Source organism: Bradysia coprophila, chromosome III (assembly GCF_014529535.1).
Source record: "Bradysia coprophila strain Holo2 chromosome III, BU_Bcop_v1, whole genome shotgun sequence".
NCBI lineage: Eukaryota > Metazoa > Arthropoda > Insecta > Diptera > Sciaridae > Bradysia > Bradysia coprophila.
The window spans coordinates 1052918-1070897 of NC_050736.1; the positions used below are offsets into that span (position 1 = coordinate 1052918).

A 17980-nucleotide genomic window follows, 5' to 3' on the forward strand; every position below is an offset into this window, starting at 1 on the left:
AAGAAGTGACCTAAGCATCTGTTAGTTACGTTCAATTTTTCTTTAACCCTCATTTTCGTGGTTTTTCACATATTTCGTCCTTGAGCGACCCATAAATCAACTCGGATCACATCGGCCCCATATACATTTTTTATCAGTGGGTCATATAGGTTCGTTTTCCCCGGGGTCCGCCAACTTTCTCGAAACTTTTATTTTCCCATACGATTCTGGACCCCCCTAATGTTCACTATCTTAAAAGAAATAACAAAACAGGTATGCTTCATATTTTTTACTCAATACGGAAATGGAGCTTGGAAACTAATCTTATTAATATTTACATGTAAACCAACGAAGGCTGCTAGGAATTTCGCGCCGCATCATTCACAATAATTGACAAACTGACACATTTTGTATAAGGGAAATGTCACTTTGTGGGTTATTGTGAATGACACGGCGCGAAATTCCTCAACACCATACATGTGTTTATTTAGACGAATTTACACGAAAACTCTATTTTCATCTTTTCATCACCAGTCATGTAAAACACTATTTCGTATTGAGACAATTCAAACACCAAACAACTAAAATCGAACACTTCAACTGCCAATGAAGTCCTTCAGTAGCAAAATATTACTTGTAAAGCAAAGTACACACAGTCTCGTATTTCAAATATTTGCGCTTGTTTTTCCAACAAAATCTGAATTTCACCACTGTCATCACTCTTCATTATTTATTTCATGTTTTCAAGTTGCTCGCCCTGTGAATAATGACAACACAAAATTGTGTGTGTTCTAACATTGAAACTGAATCAGAGGCTTGAAGTTAAAATAAAATCGCTGCAAAATGGTTCTAGAAAGCACAATGATATGGTAAATATTAATTAATTAAATCGTTGATGTGTGCTGTAGCGATAGATGCATACGGATAAAACTAAACGTGCGCTAAAATACAGTGATTTTTGTGTCAGTCAATTGTGTATAAATTTCATAATGCAAAAGTTTCGACCCGAGTGATACAGCAAAAATTTTGTTTACACATTCGGTAGCTTATTACATTGTCCACGAGATTATCCTTTCGTAGTAGATCTGGCCAAAGTTTAAATTAGTCCAAACGCAAAAAATAATTATTTTAAGTCTAACACTGTAACGAAAATTGAGGTTATGTGCGGTGCCTTTGTTCAGATTTCTTGTTTTTACTTTTCCAGTTTCGATAACAGTGATTATCAACGAAATGGTGATTACTTTCCAACAAGATTGAATGTTCAAAAGGACGGTATCAACTTAATCGGCCTGACAAAGGTTCGATCGAATCCAGAGAATAATGTCGGTCTTCTGACATACGCTAGGTGAGTGAAACTATTTTTACGTCTGGTGACAGGCAATAAATGTTCGTTGTTTAGTACCGTCGAAGTTCTTGCCACTTTAACCAGTGATGTGGGACGGATTTTGTCCAAAATGCATCTAGTTCAACCGAAGGGAAATATCAATATAATCACTGGAGTTCGGATCGCTCACGTAAGATTTTACAGAATGCAAATGCAAAGTGCTTTTACTCAATACAGAGTTTCATTGTTCGAATAGTTGGTGTTGAAGCATCGTCAGGGCAAAAACCACAAAATGCGCATCGTTGTTTTCGTCGGATCGCCGATAGTTGCCGATGAGGCCGAACTCGTCAAATTAGCAAAACGTTTGAAGAAGGAAAAAGTCAATGCTGACATTGTCAGTTTCGGCGACCATCCCGGCAACAATGAACTTTTAACTGCCTTCATTAATGCTCTAAATGGGAAAGATGGCACCGGTTCTCATTTAGTTAGTGTACCGCGAGGATCGGCACTGTCTGAAGCTCTTCTAACATCGCCAATCATCCAGGGCGAAGATGGTCAGGGTGGCGCAGGTTTAAGTGGAGCTGGATTCGAATTCGGCGTCGATCCCAACGAAGATCCCGAACTTGCACTAGTACGAAAAGTTGAATTACAATTGAACCGAATGTTTGAATCTAGTTTCTCGCGTATAATTAGGCCTTGCGTGTGTCGATGGAGGAGCAGCGACAACGTCAGGAAGACGAACAACGACGAGCTATTGCTGAATCTGATGCGCCAGCTGGTGGAGCGGCAGCTGTAACGGCTGCTGTTGGTGCTGGTTCAGCAGCTGCTGGTGAAACGAATACGGAGGAAGCAATGCTTCAACGTGCACTCGCTCTTTCGACAGAGACTCCGGTAAAACTTTGTCGAGTCCCTCTTGACTGATGAACAATGAATTTTAATCTCACTCTTTCTGTCATTATGCAACAGGAAATCGATGATGGCATGCCTGACTTCGCTAACATGACTGAGGAAGAACAGATAGCATTTGCCATGCAAATGTCCATGCAGGATCAACGTAAGCGATTAGTCAAGTTGTGCTAATTGTAGCAAATAAATAATTTTCCTCTCTTTCAACTACAGCTGATGAAACGCCGGCTAGACAAGCAAAGCGTCCGAAGTCGTCAGAAGAAACCCCAATGGAAGTTGATGAGGTAATTAGCGATCCGGAATTTTTGCAAAGCGTTTTGGAGAATCTGCCCGGTGTCGATCCTCAGTCGGAAACTATTCGAGATGCCGTCGGTTCGCTAAACAAGGATAAGAAGACTGACAAGGACAAAGATAAATCGTAGACTGGGAGTGGTGAATTAATATTTTTTTAAAAAAAGTTTTCGCTAAATCATGAATTGTGCGTTTGGTCTTAATGACACATTAAAATAAAATCAATAAAATATTCTCAACCAATTAAATGTGTGGACAAATATTCTTCTCATATTACCGTATACGAATTGACGTTCCAATTATTACACGAAAATTGGTCTTTTTCACCGATGATCCAAATTGGATCTAGGTATATAGGTAAGTAAATATCATCAACCTCTTTGTGACTACATGACATAGATGGTATGTTGTCTTCTAATATTTTTCTTCAAATTTAAATTGTCAATCAAAAGTTCAGCCTTCGATTAGGTAAAAATCCACTCAACATTGCTAAGAAGTAGCAGACCCAGAGCCTATTTTTACGTCACCCTGTGAACTAGAATTTCTTTCATGCCAAAGGCATTGATTGATTTTTTACCTACAAAGAAGAATTTTAGCCTTAAAATTTGCTCCGAAAACATGTGCTAACAATACAAAACTAAGAACTCACGATAGTGATATCAATACTGTCTCTACCATCGAAGCTAATTATGAGAGAAAATTGATGCTGTCCATAGCAAAGTGCAACAATCCTGATAGGATTTCGTAAGAAATCAAGATTTTAATCCAGTGCCCAAAAATAGTCAGAAATTTTCTTGAATTTTCCTCATTTTCCTAGATTTCCCAGATATTCCGACATTTTTCCAAATTTTCACAAAAATATTTATTGTGAAAATTGAAGAAAATTTTCTTCAATTTTCACAATACAGTGAACGACATCTCAAATGTCTCACTGTCATTTTTTTCAGAGAATGTCATTGTGAATATTTTTGTGAAAATTTGGAAAAATGTCGGAATATTCGGGAAAACGTTTTCCAAAAAATACTGTCTGTTGTAATCATCGACAATTCATCGACTCTGTTAACATAAGTATTTTCGATTTAGACAGATTGATAGAAAATCTTTCACTTCACTTTCTCGATAACAAAAGGATTAATACGAAATTCACAGCATAGATCTATATTTGACTGAAGTAAAATGATGTTAAATTGCTTAAACAAGGTTAAACAAGAAATTGATTTGAATTCTTCATTATTCCCATCTCTGGTTCCTTCTCTTCATCCACGATGTGCCAATTAGTCGAATGGTGAAAAAGTAAATAAATTCAACTCCGCTCAGTATGCTAGCGCCTAGAAACAGACTGAGAATACCGCCCACTGAAACTTTAAGAACCACATTGGATAACAAATATTTTTTTGCGCAATGAAAATCAAATAACACCAACCCACTATGTCGAGATCGTCTTTGACCGCCTGTCGTCGATACCTCTGGGTAGGCAAATCTTGTAATGTAATTACAGCTTTCCTTGTCATTTCAGGTATAGGTCTGTGTTTCAATTACAAAAATAATTCATCAGCTCAATAACGCCGTTAGCCCTCCGTTCACTTGATAGTTTGTGTAATCCTCAGGAAGCTAGTGGTAGAGAGATGTTAGATTTCTGGACCAATTAGCAGATTTCCGTATCTTTTCTATATGATTTGGAGGAACTGTCACGTAAACGGAAAGCTAAACTGCATTGGTGCGCGGTGGTCCCAAGAACCATCAGTATGTAAAGAAACACTTTAGTTTACCTTTGATACTTGCCAACCATTTTCACCTCATGTTCGCTACACGATGGCTATGGCATCGAATTATAGAATAAGAAATTGGATACGAAGCAACATTAGATGCGGCAGAAAATGATTATAAAAACTAGTCGTTTTATACCAAGCATGAGCAAACTAAACCGTTTGTACGCCACGGCTGCATAATCGTTGTTTGCGGAAATATCAAATCGGCATTGTCCAAGCATACCAAGCCATTGTAGTCACACACTGGAGTTAAATCGTTCTCTTTCGGTGAAATTTATAGGGACAAATTGTAATATTAGTTGCGTTTAAAAGTTTTCGATATTTTATGATTTTGTGAAATACTATCGTAAATCATGTTGTGGTGGGTACAATTGCAAACTTTCAGCTGGGCGTCCTTTAAACATTCCGTAACACATGTACTATAGCTGTAGTATTTATAGGACGATTTAAATTGCTCGCTGGGGAATATACACTTTCTCGTGTTTCGATCAATGGCTTGTACACCCTTGTCATTTATAACATTTTGCAGACTAAGCAATATCTCGACCTCCGTTCCTTCGTGTTGTTGGTTGAATTGTAGTGTTGTTAAAAGCATGTGTGGTATATCTTCTTCATTAATAATAAATAGCTGTTGTGTGTTCGGTCGTTAGCATGCAAATCGTTGAAAAAAAAGATTGTTTGAGAATTATTGAATGGAATACTAAATAATTATTTCCACTAGCAACACATGGTGTGAATTTATGGCAACGTAAACGACAACAATTAATTTAGAAAGAATTCCCATTCTGGCATTGAATTTCTATTTCTATTAATGCTCGGGACTTACAATGTAGGTCCCAAATCTATTGAGCAAATTGAACCAGACCTTGAACCTGAGAACAAAAGTTCAAGATTCCAGTCTTGGAAACCTGATCAGATAAATTGATACTGAACTGAACTGACGATTTTCTGAAACCACATTATACTAAGTCAGGTGCGCCTGTTCCGAGCACTAATTTCTAGACCATTCAAAGCCCACCATCCCACCATACATACATTAATACCAACATCGAATTATCAAAGCTATTCTTAACCTGTCAGAAACGGCAGACGTATCAATATACAATAATTAAATCTGCTACTTCTTCTCATTGAACTATCATCTAATGTTCGATACAAAATCTTTTACTTCATTTGTTTAACCATTTATTTTGCTCTATAAAATCACATAACGTGTAGGTTATCGATCATTTTTAATGTTGCTGTTGACAACAGATGATTAGCCCTAAGAGGTTATTAAAACTTGAATTGAAAAGCTGTGGCTAGTAGTAAAGGCGTTTGTTACAGAAATAAAGCAACGTTCGCCAAAAATGTACTGAAAAAGTCGATTTTTGAAAAAGAAAATTTGTTCCACAATTTTACATTTCTAATCATGTATGATAACTGAACAGTTCGAAAAACGTAAAGTGAGCGGATTGACATAAGAGACTAAACTATAGTGATAAATCAAAACTAACCGAAACGGCTTTCGAAAATTCCAATCTCATTGAACCTGGCCCAGTTCTCAAGTCCATTTTAGTGTTCAGCCAATTTGGTCCGTCCCTTCAAAAAAAATTTTTTTTTATGAGAATACTATCAGCGAACCATTTTTCTTCAAAATTTACTTTGGTGTTAGTTGCCTCGAATTGATCAAGAAGCACGTTCCAAGGGTTGTTTTAAGTGGTTGAAAATACTTACAACAATCGAAAACTTGGTCATTCCAGGCACATTGAGTAACCAGTTCAGTGCAGTTAGCCCTGACCTATATTTACTCATAATTTTGGTCTGCAAATAAATTTTCATTTGTTTAAATATTATATTCCAAAGACCACCTTCATCGCAAATTGTTCGTAATTATTTTCCGGACATTTGGTGCATTCCGTTGTGCAATCCACGTATGGCTGGCAATACGAAACAATCGAACCGAAATTGTACAAATTGTGGAAAATAATTCTTAATAAAAAGTCCTCAACGTCGTAGCTATAATCGTCGTCATTATCGGACACTTGAATCCTGGAAATTATTTCCTTTTTAGAGGTATTGATTCATTTAATATTAATTTCATTTTTAGCAATTATCTCGAATAATTCCTTTCCGTATCAATAATTCAATACGTAATTCCATTAAACGAAAAACTCATCCAAGAAGTTGGTTTCAATTTAAACTTGGAGAAAACTTAGAATTTTCTTTTGTTTTCTCCGAACTCTCCACACAATTTGTCATTGAATCAAATAAATTGCTTGCTACCCTTAACTGTTTCATGATGGTGTCTAGATTTTTATACGATTGTTTTGTGTGTCCCATTTCACATAATGCCACCGAAACAAAATCCGTTTGGTCTAACGGGCGTAAGCTACAACAATTGAGCAATTGAGCAATATTCAATTTTTATCTATCGTTGTGGGGACGAACCTTTCCACGACCATACTGATGGAACTACCTTCATGTTCTTGAATAGCATCCATAATTAAATGATGAGATCCCAAAATTGCCAGCACAAAGAAAATCAGCCAAAATATTCTCTCGGTTACATGATACCTTCAGCAGTTTACAAAAGACATATTATGTAAGCTGTGTGCATGACATTATAGACAGTGGAAAATGACAATGAAGTTTTCAGTGAATTAGATGTTTAATTTTACCTCCGGCGTATAACAATGAAATGACGTTCCGACAGTAAATATTGTACAATTCTACGAGTACAGTTACTCGGTCTTACCTAGAATCACCGATATAACTAAGACCAGCGAGAGTGCTGTTCAAACAATAATCCTTCAATGTGAGTAGAGCACTTTTAAACAATCCCATGTCCAATTAAAATAATAAATTTTTGATAAATATTGTTAAAGGAATAGTCTCGAATTTTCAACTGATTTTAACATCAAACGAAATGGAAGGAAAAGAGGTTTGCTTTTATATATATAATAACAGTCTCGTTCGTGTACAATGAAAAGTTCTATATTCAAACAAGTTTTCAATTTCAAATTTAAATATAACAAAACATGCAATATTCGCTTCAGAAATCGTATATTTTATCTTGTAATCCTAGTTTTATGTTCATAGAGGACATGTACATTTGATTAAAATTTTATGGGTTTTTCATATCTCAAGGACTATTATTTGAACGTATCGAGCTCTATGAATTAAACATTTGCATTCAATTAAAAGATATTTGAATCGGGCATTGTGTTACATTCAACTGATTCAAACAAGCTTTATAAGTATACTCAGAAGATTTCTATGAATGTTGAATTATCTCTGTAATTCATATAAATCATGGATGTAGATCATGTAGATGTAGCCATTAAATATTCCATTCTTACTCCACTAAATATTTTTTCTGCAACGTTTGAAACAAACTATCATCTTTATTCAACATTTCAAAGATAAGCCAGTGGTATTCCTGAATCTGGTACATTATTTCACCTAGGTACTAACAAATCTTTTACTTCTTTGCTTATTTTTGTCATAGCCGTCGATAACAGATGACCGTGTTTCGAAAGTTATTTGGTTGTATTCCTGAGAGACATATAAGTTGATGATAATTGTTCTAATTATTTTTTTACGCCTTAGACATGGATTTAGAAAATGGGGGTGCATTAAACACACGGACGCAAAGATAGGCAGTTTTAATATTTTACCACTTCTACTCTGATTTTGCCAATATTTACTGGATCTACCAAAATTTACCCATAAATTTTAGTTCAACTGTAACTTATCGCAGCGTCCAGTCTGATGCTTTTGAAATCTTTTACTTCAATTTTTGAACAAGCATTTTGGTATTTAATATTATATTAGTCAGATTGTGTCTTTTAATTATGTACGTGAAGTCGGTTTCGTTTACGTTGTTACGCACCATCCTCACTGCGTATATGGGTCGTTACATTTAAATGGTTTCCCATAAATACATAAATTTTTTGATTTATGGTTGTTAGCTTCGCTTTATTAAATGTTATACGTTAAGTTAATATCGAATAAATTTCATGAGACATTCCGAGAAATTTAAATTTTTCTCGTTTAATTTTCAATCACAACTTCAATAAAAGCCAATTAGAGTGGCAATTTTTGCTAGATCTCTCCCAAATGTTAATCAATTTTGAATTCCTATTTTCCTATGTTTAAATATTTCAGATAATTCAAGCCTTCAAACGTTCATTTTATTTATTTAAAGAACAAAAATTTAATAATTCAAAATTCTACAAAACGGATGTTATGTGCGAACATGCATGACGGATTATCACAAGATGAAAATGAAAATTGCTGAAAGAGTTTTTCCTATTAACGTAATTAGTTTTCATCGAAAATTCAAGTAAATTAATGTTGTTGCGTGTAACTCACATACATTTTCGTAAAAGATTTTCTGTGATCTGACAAAACATGTCTGCTGTATATCTCATATAAGTGGATTTTAATAACCTTTTTTCACAAATTTTCATGTAACATTCTGGCAATTATTATAAATTGGGTTATTTTCTAATTTTCTTCATGTACTCAACGAACCCAGATTTTCATTTTGATAATGTAGAATGTTCAAAATTAATTAAGACATTACACATGCACGCACTTTCATACATATTCGTTTCGATGATGCTCAAACACTATGCTGGAATATAAGGAAAATTTTGAATAATTTATTATCATCGTTTATGCTCGATAATTTCCTTATCTGACCGTACCAACACCCATAGTCATTCAAAACTATGAAACCTTCAAGTGAACACCTGCAACATTCAAAAATATGAAGCATAGCTTATACGTTACAGAACGACACATTCCACAAATACATTTTTTACATATTCAAATAATTGTTCGTATTTTCCAGCATTCGGTTATTTATGTCCTATAAATGCAAAACCAATTAAAATTGGCATTGAAAGCGAAATAATTAATTTGAACATTTCGCTTATTTGGAAATTGTATTGGAAGCTAGTTACATTATATGGTATATCTGATGGGCCATACATTACCATCCAACTTTTATATCCATAACTAGGTGATACATACATCCATAAATGTGCACCTCTGGGATTGAGTTTTCCGAACCAATATATTGATTTAATCGGGCAAAAATTATTGTATATATGGAATATCGGAAACACACAGTTGCATTTTTATTATAATATTTAAATAAATCAAATAATTCATAAACAAAGTTTGCGGCTACATATTCAAATAAACCTGATGATATCGATAATGTGGCATTTAAATTAGTTCGGAGCATTTATAATGCAAATGAAAATGCATCATTGTCATTATAGTTAGATATAGGAGCAGCGAATGAAATCGTTCCATGTAGTTATGCTGAATCAATAATCTTGTTTTAGCACAATATTTGCCCAATGGAATAAAAAAAAACGTGAACGGCAATAATAATATCTCCCTAAAAACATTCGTTACTGAGCTGGACACTGGTTGTCAGTGAAACAATGGCAGTAGTAAAAGCTAATAAACGTTTTAAATATTTTATACTGATACAGACGCCAAGCATATGACCAGTATTATTTTCAGATCTATTACTTCCATCGATCAAAGTATTTTTAATCTGTTGATTTCAAATCTTGTACTTCAGACTTTTTAACATGCATTTTTCCATATAAAGAACCGTATTACCCAGAGCTTGTCATTATTTCTGTCGTCGTTATCGATAACATATGAATATCCTGTATGTGACAGGGTGAAGAAAATAGCGATGTCCATATTGAGGAAGGTGAAAGGGGTTGAAGCGAAAAAGGCAACAGATGGCAGGTATAAAGAAAATCAGGCCTTCGACATTTTTCCTTAAATTGCAAACATCAGAGCGAACCGGTAAAAACCGATAAGGCTAGAAACCGTTTACCGGTTGTTTGTCTCCTTACCCACCGTGTTTTACCCATACAACAAATTTATTAGCTTAAATGGGGGATTGAAGTTTTTATAAGTTATTTTTAATCGACGTAAAAACTGCTATCCCCCATTGTCGAAGAATTATTTCAAATAAAATTTCGTTCATTACGGGACAGATCGTTGAATCTGTCAAATAAGAAAGTTGTGTGGTAGGAAAATCAACGAAATCAGAAAAACTATCAGTCTGGAGGTCACCAAAGTTTTGTAAACGAACTTTTCTTTTAGTATTTCGAAACAAATCATTATAAACTTCTACATAAATCTGTCGATTGGCCATGCATTGTCTCTAGTTTCAAGCGTCTGTGGAATTCTACTTTCATTATTCTAAAGGCATATAATTTCAAATTTAATTGATACTAAAACTGTTTGAGTTTAGTTCCAAGTTATCTTTAAAATGTAGTCCGTTTAATGTGAAATTTAAAAGAAATTTGATTAATTTTGTGTGTGATAGAAATTTACCGGTTTTTACCGACAAATAAGATTTAATTTACCGACAAATTGCTTCTGCATTTTAACATACTAATCAATCAAAGTTAATCTGATTTTCCCGTCACTATTTGAATCCTACTATTACCTCTGTGCATGAGATTGAGTGAATATGAATTGCAACATTATTCAGTATCTAATCATTGAGTACATTAATCCACACCCAGCTAAACTGTAATGCTTCCGATCAACGAACACCTATAAGTGGAACAGGTAAATTCAATCACTAAGACCTCCAACCTCCAATATATCACGACATTGATGTTCACCAAATATTTAGTCGAATGCCAAAGAATCAATAAGCCCATAATATTACACCTTGTCTTAATCTCACGCAACGAAATGTTTTATTATTACCACCCCTCACATATAGATAAAATATGTATGTGAAATACAAAGGCGAATACGGGCTTATCTGCCAGACACATAATAATAGAACATAGAAGATCAACAGAATATAATTAATCCAAAATTCTGTGCAGGATGAAAAAGAAGTCTTTTTTGGTAATATCTGCTCATAATAAAATAAGCACGCGTCGAATGATGGTTATAACCTGCTCTATGTATAGAATACAAGTTTCAAAAGGTTCTTTTTTTTTGAACAAGTAAATAAAGCGAACGACAAACTCATTTATAATATTCCATTAAGGAAATTATGTTCCAATTCACATTTGTCTTGTTATGTGCGACAGTTACTTTCTTAAAATAGCAAGTGATTCGTACAGGTTGAAGAACATTACTTTGTCTTTGGCAAAAATGGTGACGTAGGGAAATGCAAGTTTCCTAAAAAATCAGAGAATTGTAAGTTTTCGCAGCAATGGAGAAATCTTCGTAATGTTTAGAAGAACAATTTTTTGATAAAAACAAACATCGCGGACGAGGTATACCCAAAATGAAAGTTGATTGAACTCGAGACATAGCAGCTTCCAATTACGACGACAGGGTAAATTTCTCTTTATCCTCAGCCCTGCGTACGGAAGCGGAAATGAATTTTCAGAATTCAACACCTTTTCAATGATATACTTATAAAATGAACAAAAATCTTTCTGCTCAAGAGATTTTTTGACAATGCAATCGAATACAAAGAAAAACTTCTAGCGTTAAATAATCAGTGTTAAGTAAAAGTTGATGTTCTTTGTCTGGGTTAACATTCAAAAAGCCTTTGAAGGCAATATTATAACACAAAAGAGCTTCACTCTTTTTCTTCATCACCTTAGTCGTGGAAGACACATGCGGTTTAAAAAAGGATTGGAAGGTTTGTCTGGGTTTTATTTTCACCGTTTTTCGAATTTACATTACTGCTAAACACTCTCTCCAGGAAATATGATTGTTGAAAAAGAGTGATGAGTAACAGACTCAAAGTGCATGGAACTTGCAATATGTACACGTTGAAATTGTTCGTTATAATGTCTCGTCATAACAACAACTATCGTAATAAGACTGACATCTGCTCGAATGTTAGCATGTATAAGCGAAACAAGCTACATCGAGCTACACTTAACAAACTCAGCAATAAAACTATAATAACGAAGTTGTTCATTTCTCTCGAATACAATCCTTTGTATGTAGCTTCAAACCAGCATTATAGTATACATTTATCCAAATCTCTTTTCTTAAATTTATTTCGCTTTTGAAATATAAAATATTTAGCAGTAAATATAGTACCGACTCCCATAGACAGATGTTACGGTTTCGGAATAGGATACAACCATACGTTGTGTCTTGAAACATATATGCTTCATCGAACCTAGAAATATATTTCCATTCTTATAACACGGCACTTATTTATATTGTATGCAAAACTCTAAGCTCGTATTTGGGTGCTGAAGATATACGAACACATGCAGTCGAGTTCAACTGAATGTGTACCCATTCTGTCTTCCATTTCAGGGATAAACACAAAGGATTTTCATATTTGTGCCGTCACACAAAATGATTTGATATTGTGGAAATGTATAAGAAATGATGTACAACTTTTTTAGATACATGTACATATGCATCATACCGTACCACACACGTATTACTCTGGAGTTTGTACTGTTTTATGTATTTCGTCATAAATGAAAAATTTAAGACTCCGAATGGAAAACAAAAAGCACACATGTGGTACTTTTTCTAGATGAAAATTTTATTACAATAATATGAATATTTTACATCAATAATACGAAAGTCTGTGAGAAATGTTATACCAAATGCAACTTACATTACATAGATATTCGTATGCGGACGAAAATAATATATCGTTGCGTTACTTATGGATTACATTTTCCAGCGGAAATTGTGGGTTAGTGTCATGATATTTCATAGTTTCACAGTGCTATTTGTATAGAAAAATGCAGGCGATCGGTAATTGACCAATGACTAAAATAATGAATTTCGTGCGGAAAGCACACTCACACTTGTGCTTTTCTACAATATCAGTCCTTTACATAATATGAGATAAAAGTAGAGTTTTTGTGTGTATTATGTTGATCCGAGGCAAAGCCGAGGTCAATGAACTCACGAAATCGAGAATTTTCATTTTTATTCCGATGTAATGGATTTTATATGCTTTTGAGCTTCAAGTCAATTCACTTTTCACCCTTAAATGCGTCAGCCATTAAAAAAAAAATGTCAGTGGGCATCGAACTTATGTGCTACACCGCGCGTCTGAATGGCATTACATCCACACTATAATTACCTTGGAATTGTGAATCATGTGATTGATCTATAAAAACACAGGTGTCGATGGTAGTTGATATTTTAGAATCACGATTATGACTTATGTATGTGACGTATAAGAACTGTGTTCAGAATCTTGGGTTTTTCAAGGTGGAGGAAATGTCATATATAACCGAATCGATGTGCGGTGCCATATATTTACCTAGGGTTTTTCTTAGAGATCTATTACAGCCGATAGAGCTGGCTAGGGTTAACTGATAGCAGAGACTAATCATTTACGATTAGGAAAAACCCTATGAACTATGTCTGACACGGGAGTGGAACCCGTGACGTATAGGACAAACTCTTTTGTTTTATTTTTCCAAAAATGTTTTTTATGCAAACTGCGGCAGTGCTATTATGACTGGTATTATTATCGGGTTTATTACTTCCACTGAAACTGCTAAATATAAATCCCGATGGTAGTCGCAGACCAGGAAGACCGAACGAGACAAGAAGAATATTTATTAGCAACCAACATTACACATTCATAACGAACATTATGCGTTTGCAATCGACATTTAGCCTTAGCGTATGCGATAAAATCCATTACATAACTCTCGGTAAAAATGAAGAGTCTCATTTTCGTGTGTTTATTGACCTCGGTCTCGAATCAACAAAAGTCACAGTTTACATGGACTAGGGATAAAAAGATGAAAAGTAGAGTTTTCCAGTGAATTTTGTTGATCCGAGGCGAAGCCGAGGTCAATAGACACACGAAAACTCCACTTTTCATTTTTTTATCCCGAGTTATGTAATGGATTACATGCTAAGGTTAAGGGCGTCAAAAGAAGTGCTTGAAACAAAATGATAACTTGACTTAATCTTTGAATATTTCGTGTGCTTTCGTGCAGCTGCCTTTTCGGATGCCATTCCTGAATCGGCACAAGTCGCGTCCCATACTAAAGCACGACCTTTTTCCCAGGCTGTATATGTGATGCCGTCTGGTCGTTTTTTTCCATCGTCACGGAAAAGTCCAGTAGGCTCCAGTAATGAACTCGTGTTGATTGAAGCCAGACTCTGATGGATTATGCGGTTGAGGTCTGCATGTCGAAACCATTTCCCGGAATTTTTCTTGCACTTGAGCGAGTGACGTCCTAACGAGTCCACCACTGCTCCAAATGTCACTTAGAAAATTTGTGATAAAAATGTAGCTTTAGGTTAGATAGTAAAAGTGTTATCACAAATTTACTCAGTGAGTCAATTTTGAACTCTTGCATCTAGATTCGCAAAATCAGCATATGAAAGACCCAAAAATGATTTTTAATGTCTAATCTCTTCCCACCTCTTCGAAAATATTAGACGAATGAGATCCCATCATAAGGACCTTTAAAGTAAAGTTCATCAAATGCAATAAATTCGCAATAAAATTATATGTCTGTTTTATCCTCCCGTTTTTTTCCCTGACTCATATACATGTCAGGATATAATGAAGATAAAGTTACTCTGCACGTATATATATGTGAAACGAAAAACTCGAGAGTAGGATAATTTGAGTGTTTCAATATTCATGAATAAATATATACACACGAGATGACATAAAATAAAATTACCAAAAGATTCGCGACATAATTTTTTTTTTCCTTCTTATCATTTCGTTCATACATGCCAAAGCCTTTTTCGAGCATTTTGAAGACCAAACAAACACTTCTCATATTATTAAGCTGCATGCAAAACGGGATTTTTATAAGTGAAATAAACGCTATTAAAAGTTTTATGTCGAAGGAAAAACTTTTTCAGAAAATAATATCATTTCGGAATAACTTCAAGAATATTATGTTTTAAAGAGCTAAGTTTTTTAGATGAATTTTCAAACAATTTTGTTGAAAAAGTTTATAAAATATGTATGCAATGAAGACATTGAGATTCAGGACAAGTTGGTGTTGGATTAATAGGTGTTAGTTTAACATTCACAGAATCTCAAAATTTAATAAGCTGGTAATAATTCCAACTAAAAATGTTACAATAGTACTGGAATAGCGCAAATGCAAATAATAATAAAACGAAATCAACAAAATCACTAACAGCGACACTTTCTGCTGGTGACTGCAACAATGATTTTATTTTCTTCGAATTTTCTCTCGCTCGGATAATTTTCAATTTAAGAATGCATTCAATATGTGATGCTTTCAAATGAAATTAATTAAAGAAACTTCGGAACGAAAACTGTTATGAATACGCAAAAGGAACACAAACGAACGTAATAAAAAGCTATCACTGCTGGTATGTGTTATATGTGTATACTGGTTCATGAAAATTTTCCAGCAATTACTTATGCTGCATCATATGGTGAAGTAATTCTATTAAACTTAAGCTAAAACTTTCCAAAGTTTTATTTCGAGTTGTTAAAGCACTTAGTAAACCAAAAACCATCTAAGTCAATGAACATGCTTTATGTATAAATGGGCTAAATGAACACATATAACTCAATGGAACACATCTGTTCGAAAATGAAATTATTTAATGAAATGTTTTTTACTTTTTGCTTTCTGCTGGTAGATGTTCATTGTGATTAAGGTTAATCGTGTTAATGGTTCGTTGTAATCCGTGGATTTGAAACTTCCCATGCTGAAATTTATTCTTTTTTCCTGAAAAATATTCGTTGTTTGATGAAAGAATTCTTTTATAAAATGAGAAATGAGTGTAAAACTGCACTAAACAGATAACCTAAATTAAAATTACTAAAAGTAGGTCATTTCTTTGTCGAAATGACCGTGATGATGGAAAAGTCGGGAAAAACGAATACAGTCGACACCAGTGAAATTTAGTCATGAAGCGGTTTTTCAGCTCGAAAATAGCACAAATGGCACAAATTCGCGCTTGCGAATAGTCTACTTAGCTATTCGCATGCGGAATCAAATAAATGAATTAATAGTTGTCTAAATGTAAATTTAAATGAAGGTCCTTTCGGTCATAATCAGTCCAAAATTCTTCATATAACTGTTGATGCCTTTATGATGCCTTTACAAAAAGAAACGTTTCGCTGCACGCGGTGAAAAATGTCACTTTGTAATACTTTGGATATTTGCACCTTTATAATACAGTTTCTATTTGCACCGTGTCGAACGTGTCTTATGAAGAGACTATTTGCACACTGAGAGTTAAGCATCACTAACTATCTTTCACAATATTTTCTTACGTAGCATTTTGTAGAAGGAAGTATCTTACTTTTCAATAAAGATGTGCTTCGTCCTTGTACAAAATGCAACGATAAAGGAGAGTGATACATCCTTTTACAAAATGTAACGAGGCAGAAGTGATAATTCCCTTTACTAAATGTAACCATAAATGAGTGATACTTCCTTCCAAATATTAAAATAGAGATTATTGTTATTGGAGCTTAGATCGATCAAATTTGTGTGCCAATAGTCACATTATTAAACTGTCGGTATTGGCACTTGGGGTCAATAGTCTCTTTCTTATACTGAGTGCCAATAGTCTTAATAGATTTTCGACATCGAAATTTTCCAAGATTCTAGATAAACCATTTAGGATTGGAGTATTCCGATGGGCTTATTGTGCGTAATTCACACCATGCTGCAAATTATGCACCGATTCATCGAAAATTCAAATTCTGAAGCGCACTTATGGCGTGAATTAGTAAGTTGGATATAATTCTAATGAAATAAGATTTTCAATTTGAAATTTTATAGAGGTAATTCAATGCATAGGTGGAACTGGCAGTCATGACGACATAATGGTGTGTGCTGCGGATACATAGCTTATTAGCATTAACTAAGTAAGTTTCGATCTTAATCTTAATCTTAATGGTACAGTGCAGCGCCGAATTAGCTACTAAAAAAGCCCATGAAATTCAAAAAAGACCTTTTTTCGTATAAAAATGCAAAAGACTCTTCGGGAATCGCCCAAATTCCCAGTATGGTACCGGCAATGTGTCTACCTATTGTCTAATAGCGAGGTGCATAGTGATAGGAAAAGCCAATTGAGCTGCATGAGTCTGATTTTAGCTACCATACTATAGCACTCCTGATGCTTTAAGTGTTGATGTCGTTTTTTCCACTTACTGTTAAAAAAAACTCTCAGAACCCATTATTTTCTAAAACTACAAACCCGCTATGTAGTTGAGCCGACGAACAAATTTTTCTACACAAAGACGAAGAGATGCTATCGTCCTATTAATAATATAGCGAAAGGGTTTTAAATAAAAGGCGAATTTGCTGTATATGTACGTTATGGATAGCCGCTAACTGTTCGCAGTAGATACATTTACAGCACGCCTCCACTAAATAATTTTAAGGAAACGATTCTCTTATGAACGCAACGAACATAATTAGAATATACGAATTAAATACACGATGTAAACGGAAAATTTTAACTTTATCTAAAAAAGGATTCATCCTGGGAATAAAATTCTGATTAAAAGCAATGTCTCGAAACAGCAAACCCTTACGAACCCACCACTGAAAAGACGGAAAAAAGTAAATTTTAAACAGAAAGTGTATCCTAAATATTAAAACGGTATATGAGGAAGAACGGTCGAAAACTGAATTTATCATTTCTATCGAGTTCTAAGCCATATACTCTGCCGGTCACATAATTGCCATTTTTTTTTTCGTATAGATATAAATTATAAACATTTTAGAGCACACTGACACCTTCATAA

The 17980-nt window shown here is 34.4% G+C and overlaps 2 protein-coding genes across 4 annotated transcripts; one reads left to right on the forward strand and one right to left on the reverse strand.

Moving 5' to 3' along the window:
• The first annotated feature begins 721 nt into the window (after window positions 1-721).
• Window positions 722-2748, forward strand: LOC119077007 (26S proteasome non-ATPase regulatory subunit 4). Its single transcript, XM_037184121.1, has 7 exons — window positions 722-848; window positions 1184-1324; window positions 1379-1493; window positions 1560-1934; window positions 1997-2194; window positions 2270-2357; window positions 2423-2748. The coding sequence occupies exons 1-7, from the start codon at window positions 823-825 to the stop codon at window positions 2629-2631; spliced, it is 1152 nt and encodes a 383-aa protein (XP_037040016.1). The 5' UTR covers window positions 722-822; the 3' UTR covers window positions 2632-2748.
• Window positions 2749-3650: 902 nt separating this feature from the next.
• On the reverse strand, window positions 3651-7177 carry LOC119076696 (sodium channel protein Nach). Of its 3 annotated transcripts, none has more exons than XM_037183611.1 (11): window positions 7007-7177; window positions 6700-6825; window positions 6542-6640; window positions 6120-6300; window positions 5913-6049; window positions 5766-5850; window positions 4612-4897; window positions 4406-4530; window positions 4270-4316; window positions 3924-4024; window positions 3651-3861 (listed from the first exon to the last, which is right to left on the reverse strand). In XM_037183611.1, the coding sequence occupies exons 1-11, from the start codon at window positions 7093-7095 to the stop codon at window positions 3731-3733; spliced, it is 1407 nt and encodes a 468-aa protein (XP_037039506.1). In that variant the 5' UTR covers window positions 7096-7177; the 3' UTR covers window positions 3651-3730. The 3 variants fall into 3 exon arrangements, with proteins under 3 accessions (XP_037039506.1, XP_037039516.1, XP_037039525.1); XM_037183621.1 differs by having other exon boundaries at window positions 6930-7063; XM_037183630.1 differs by lacking the exon at window positions 3651-3861 and having other exon boundaries at window positions 4020-4111.
• Window positions 7178-17980: the final 10803 nt, after the last annotated feature.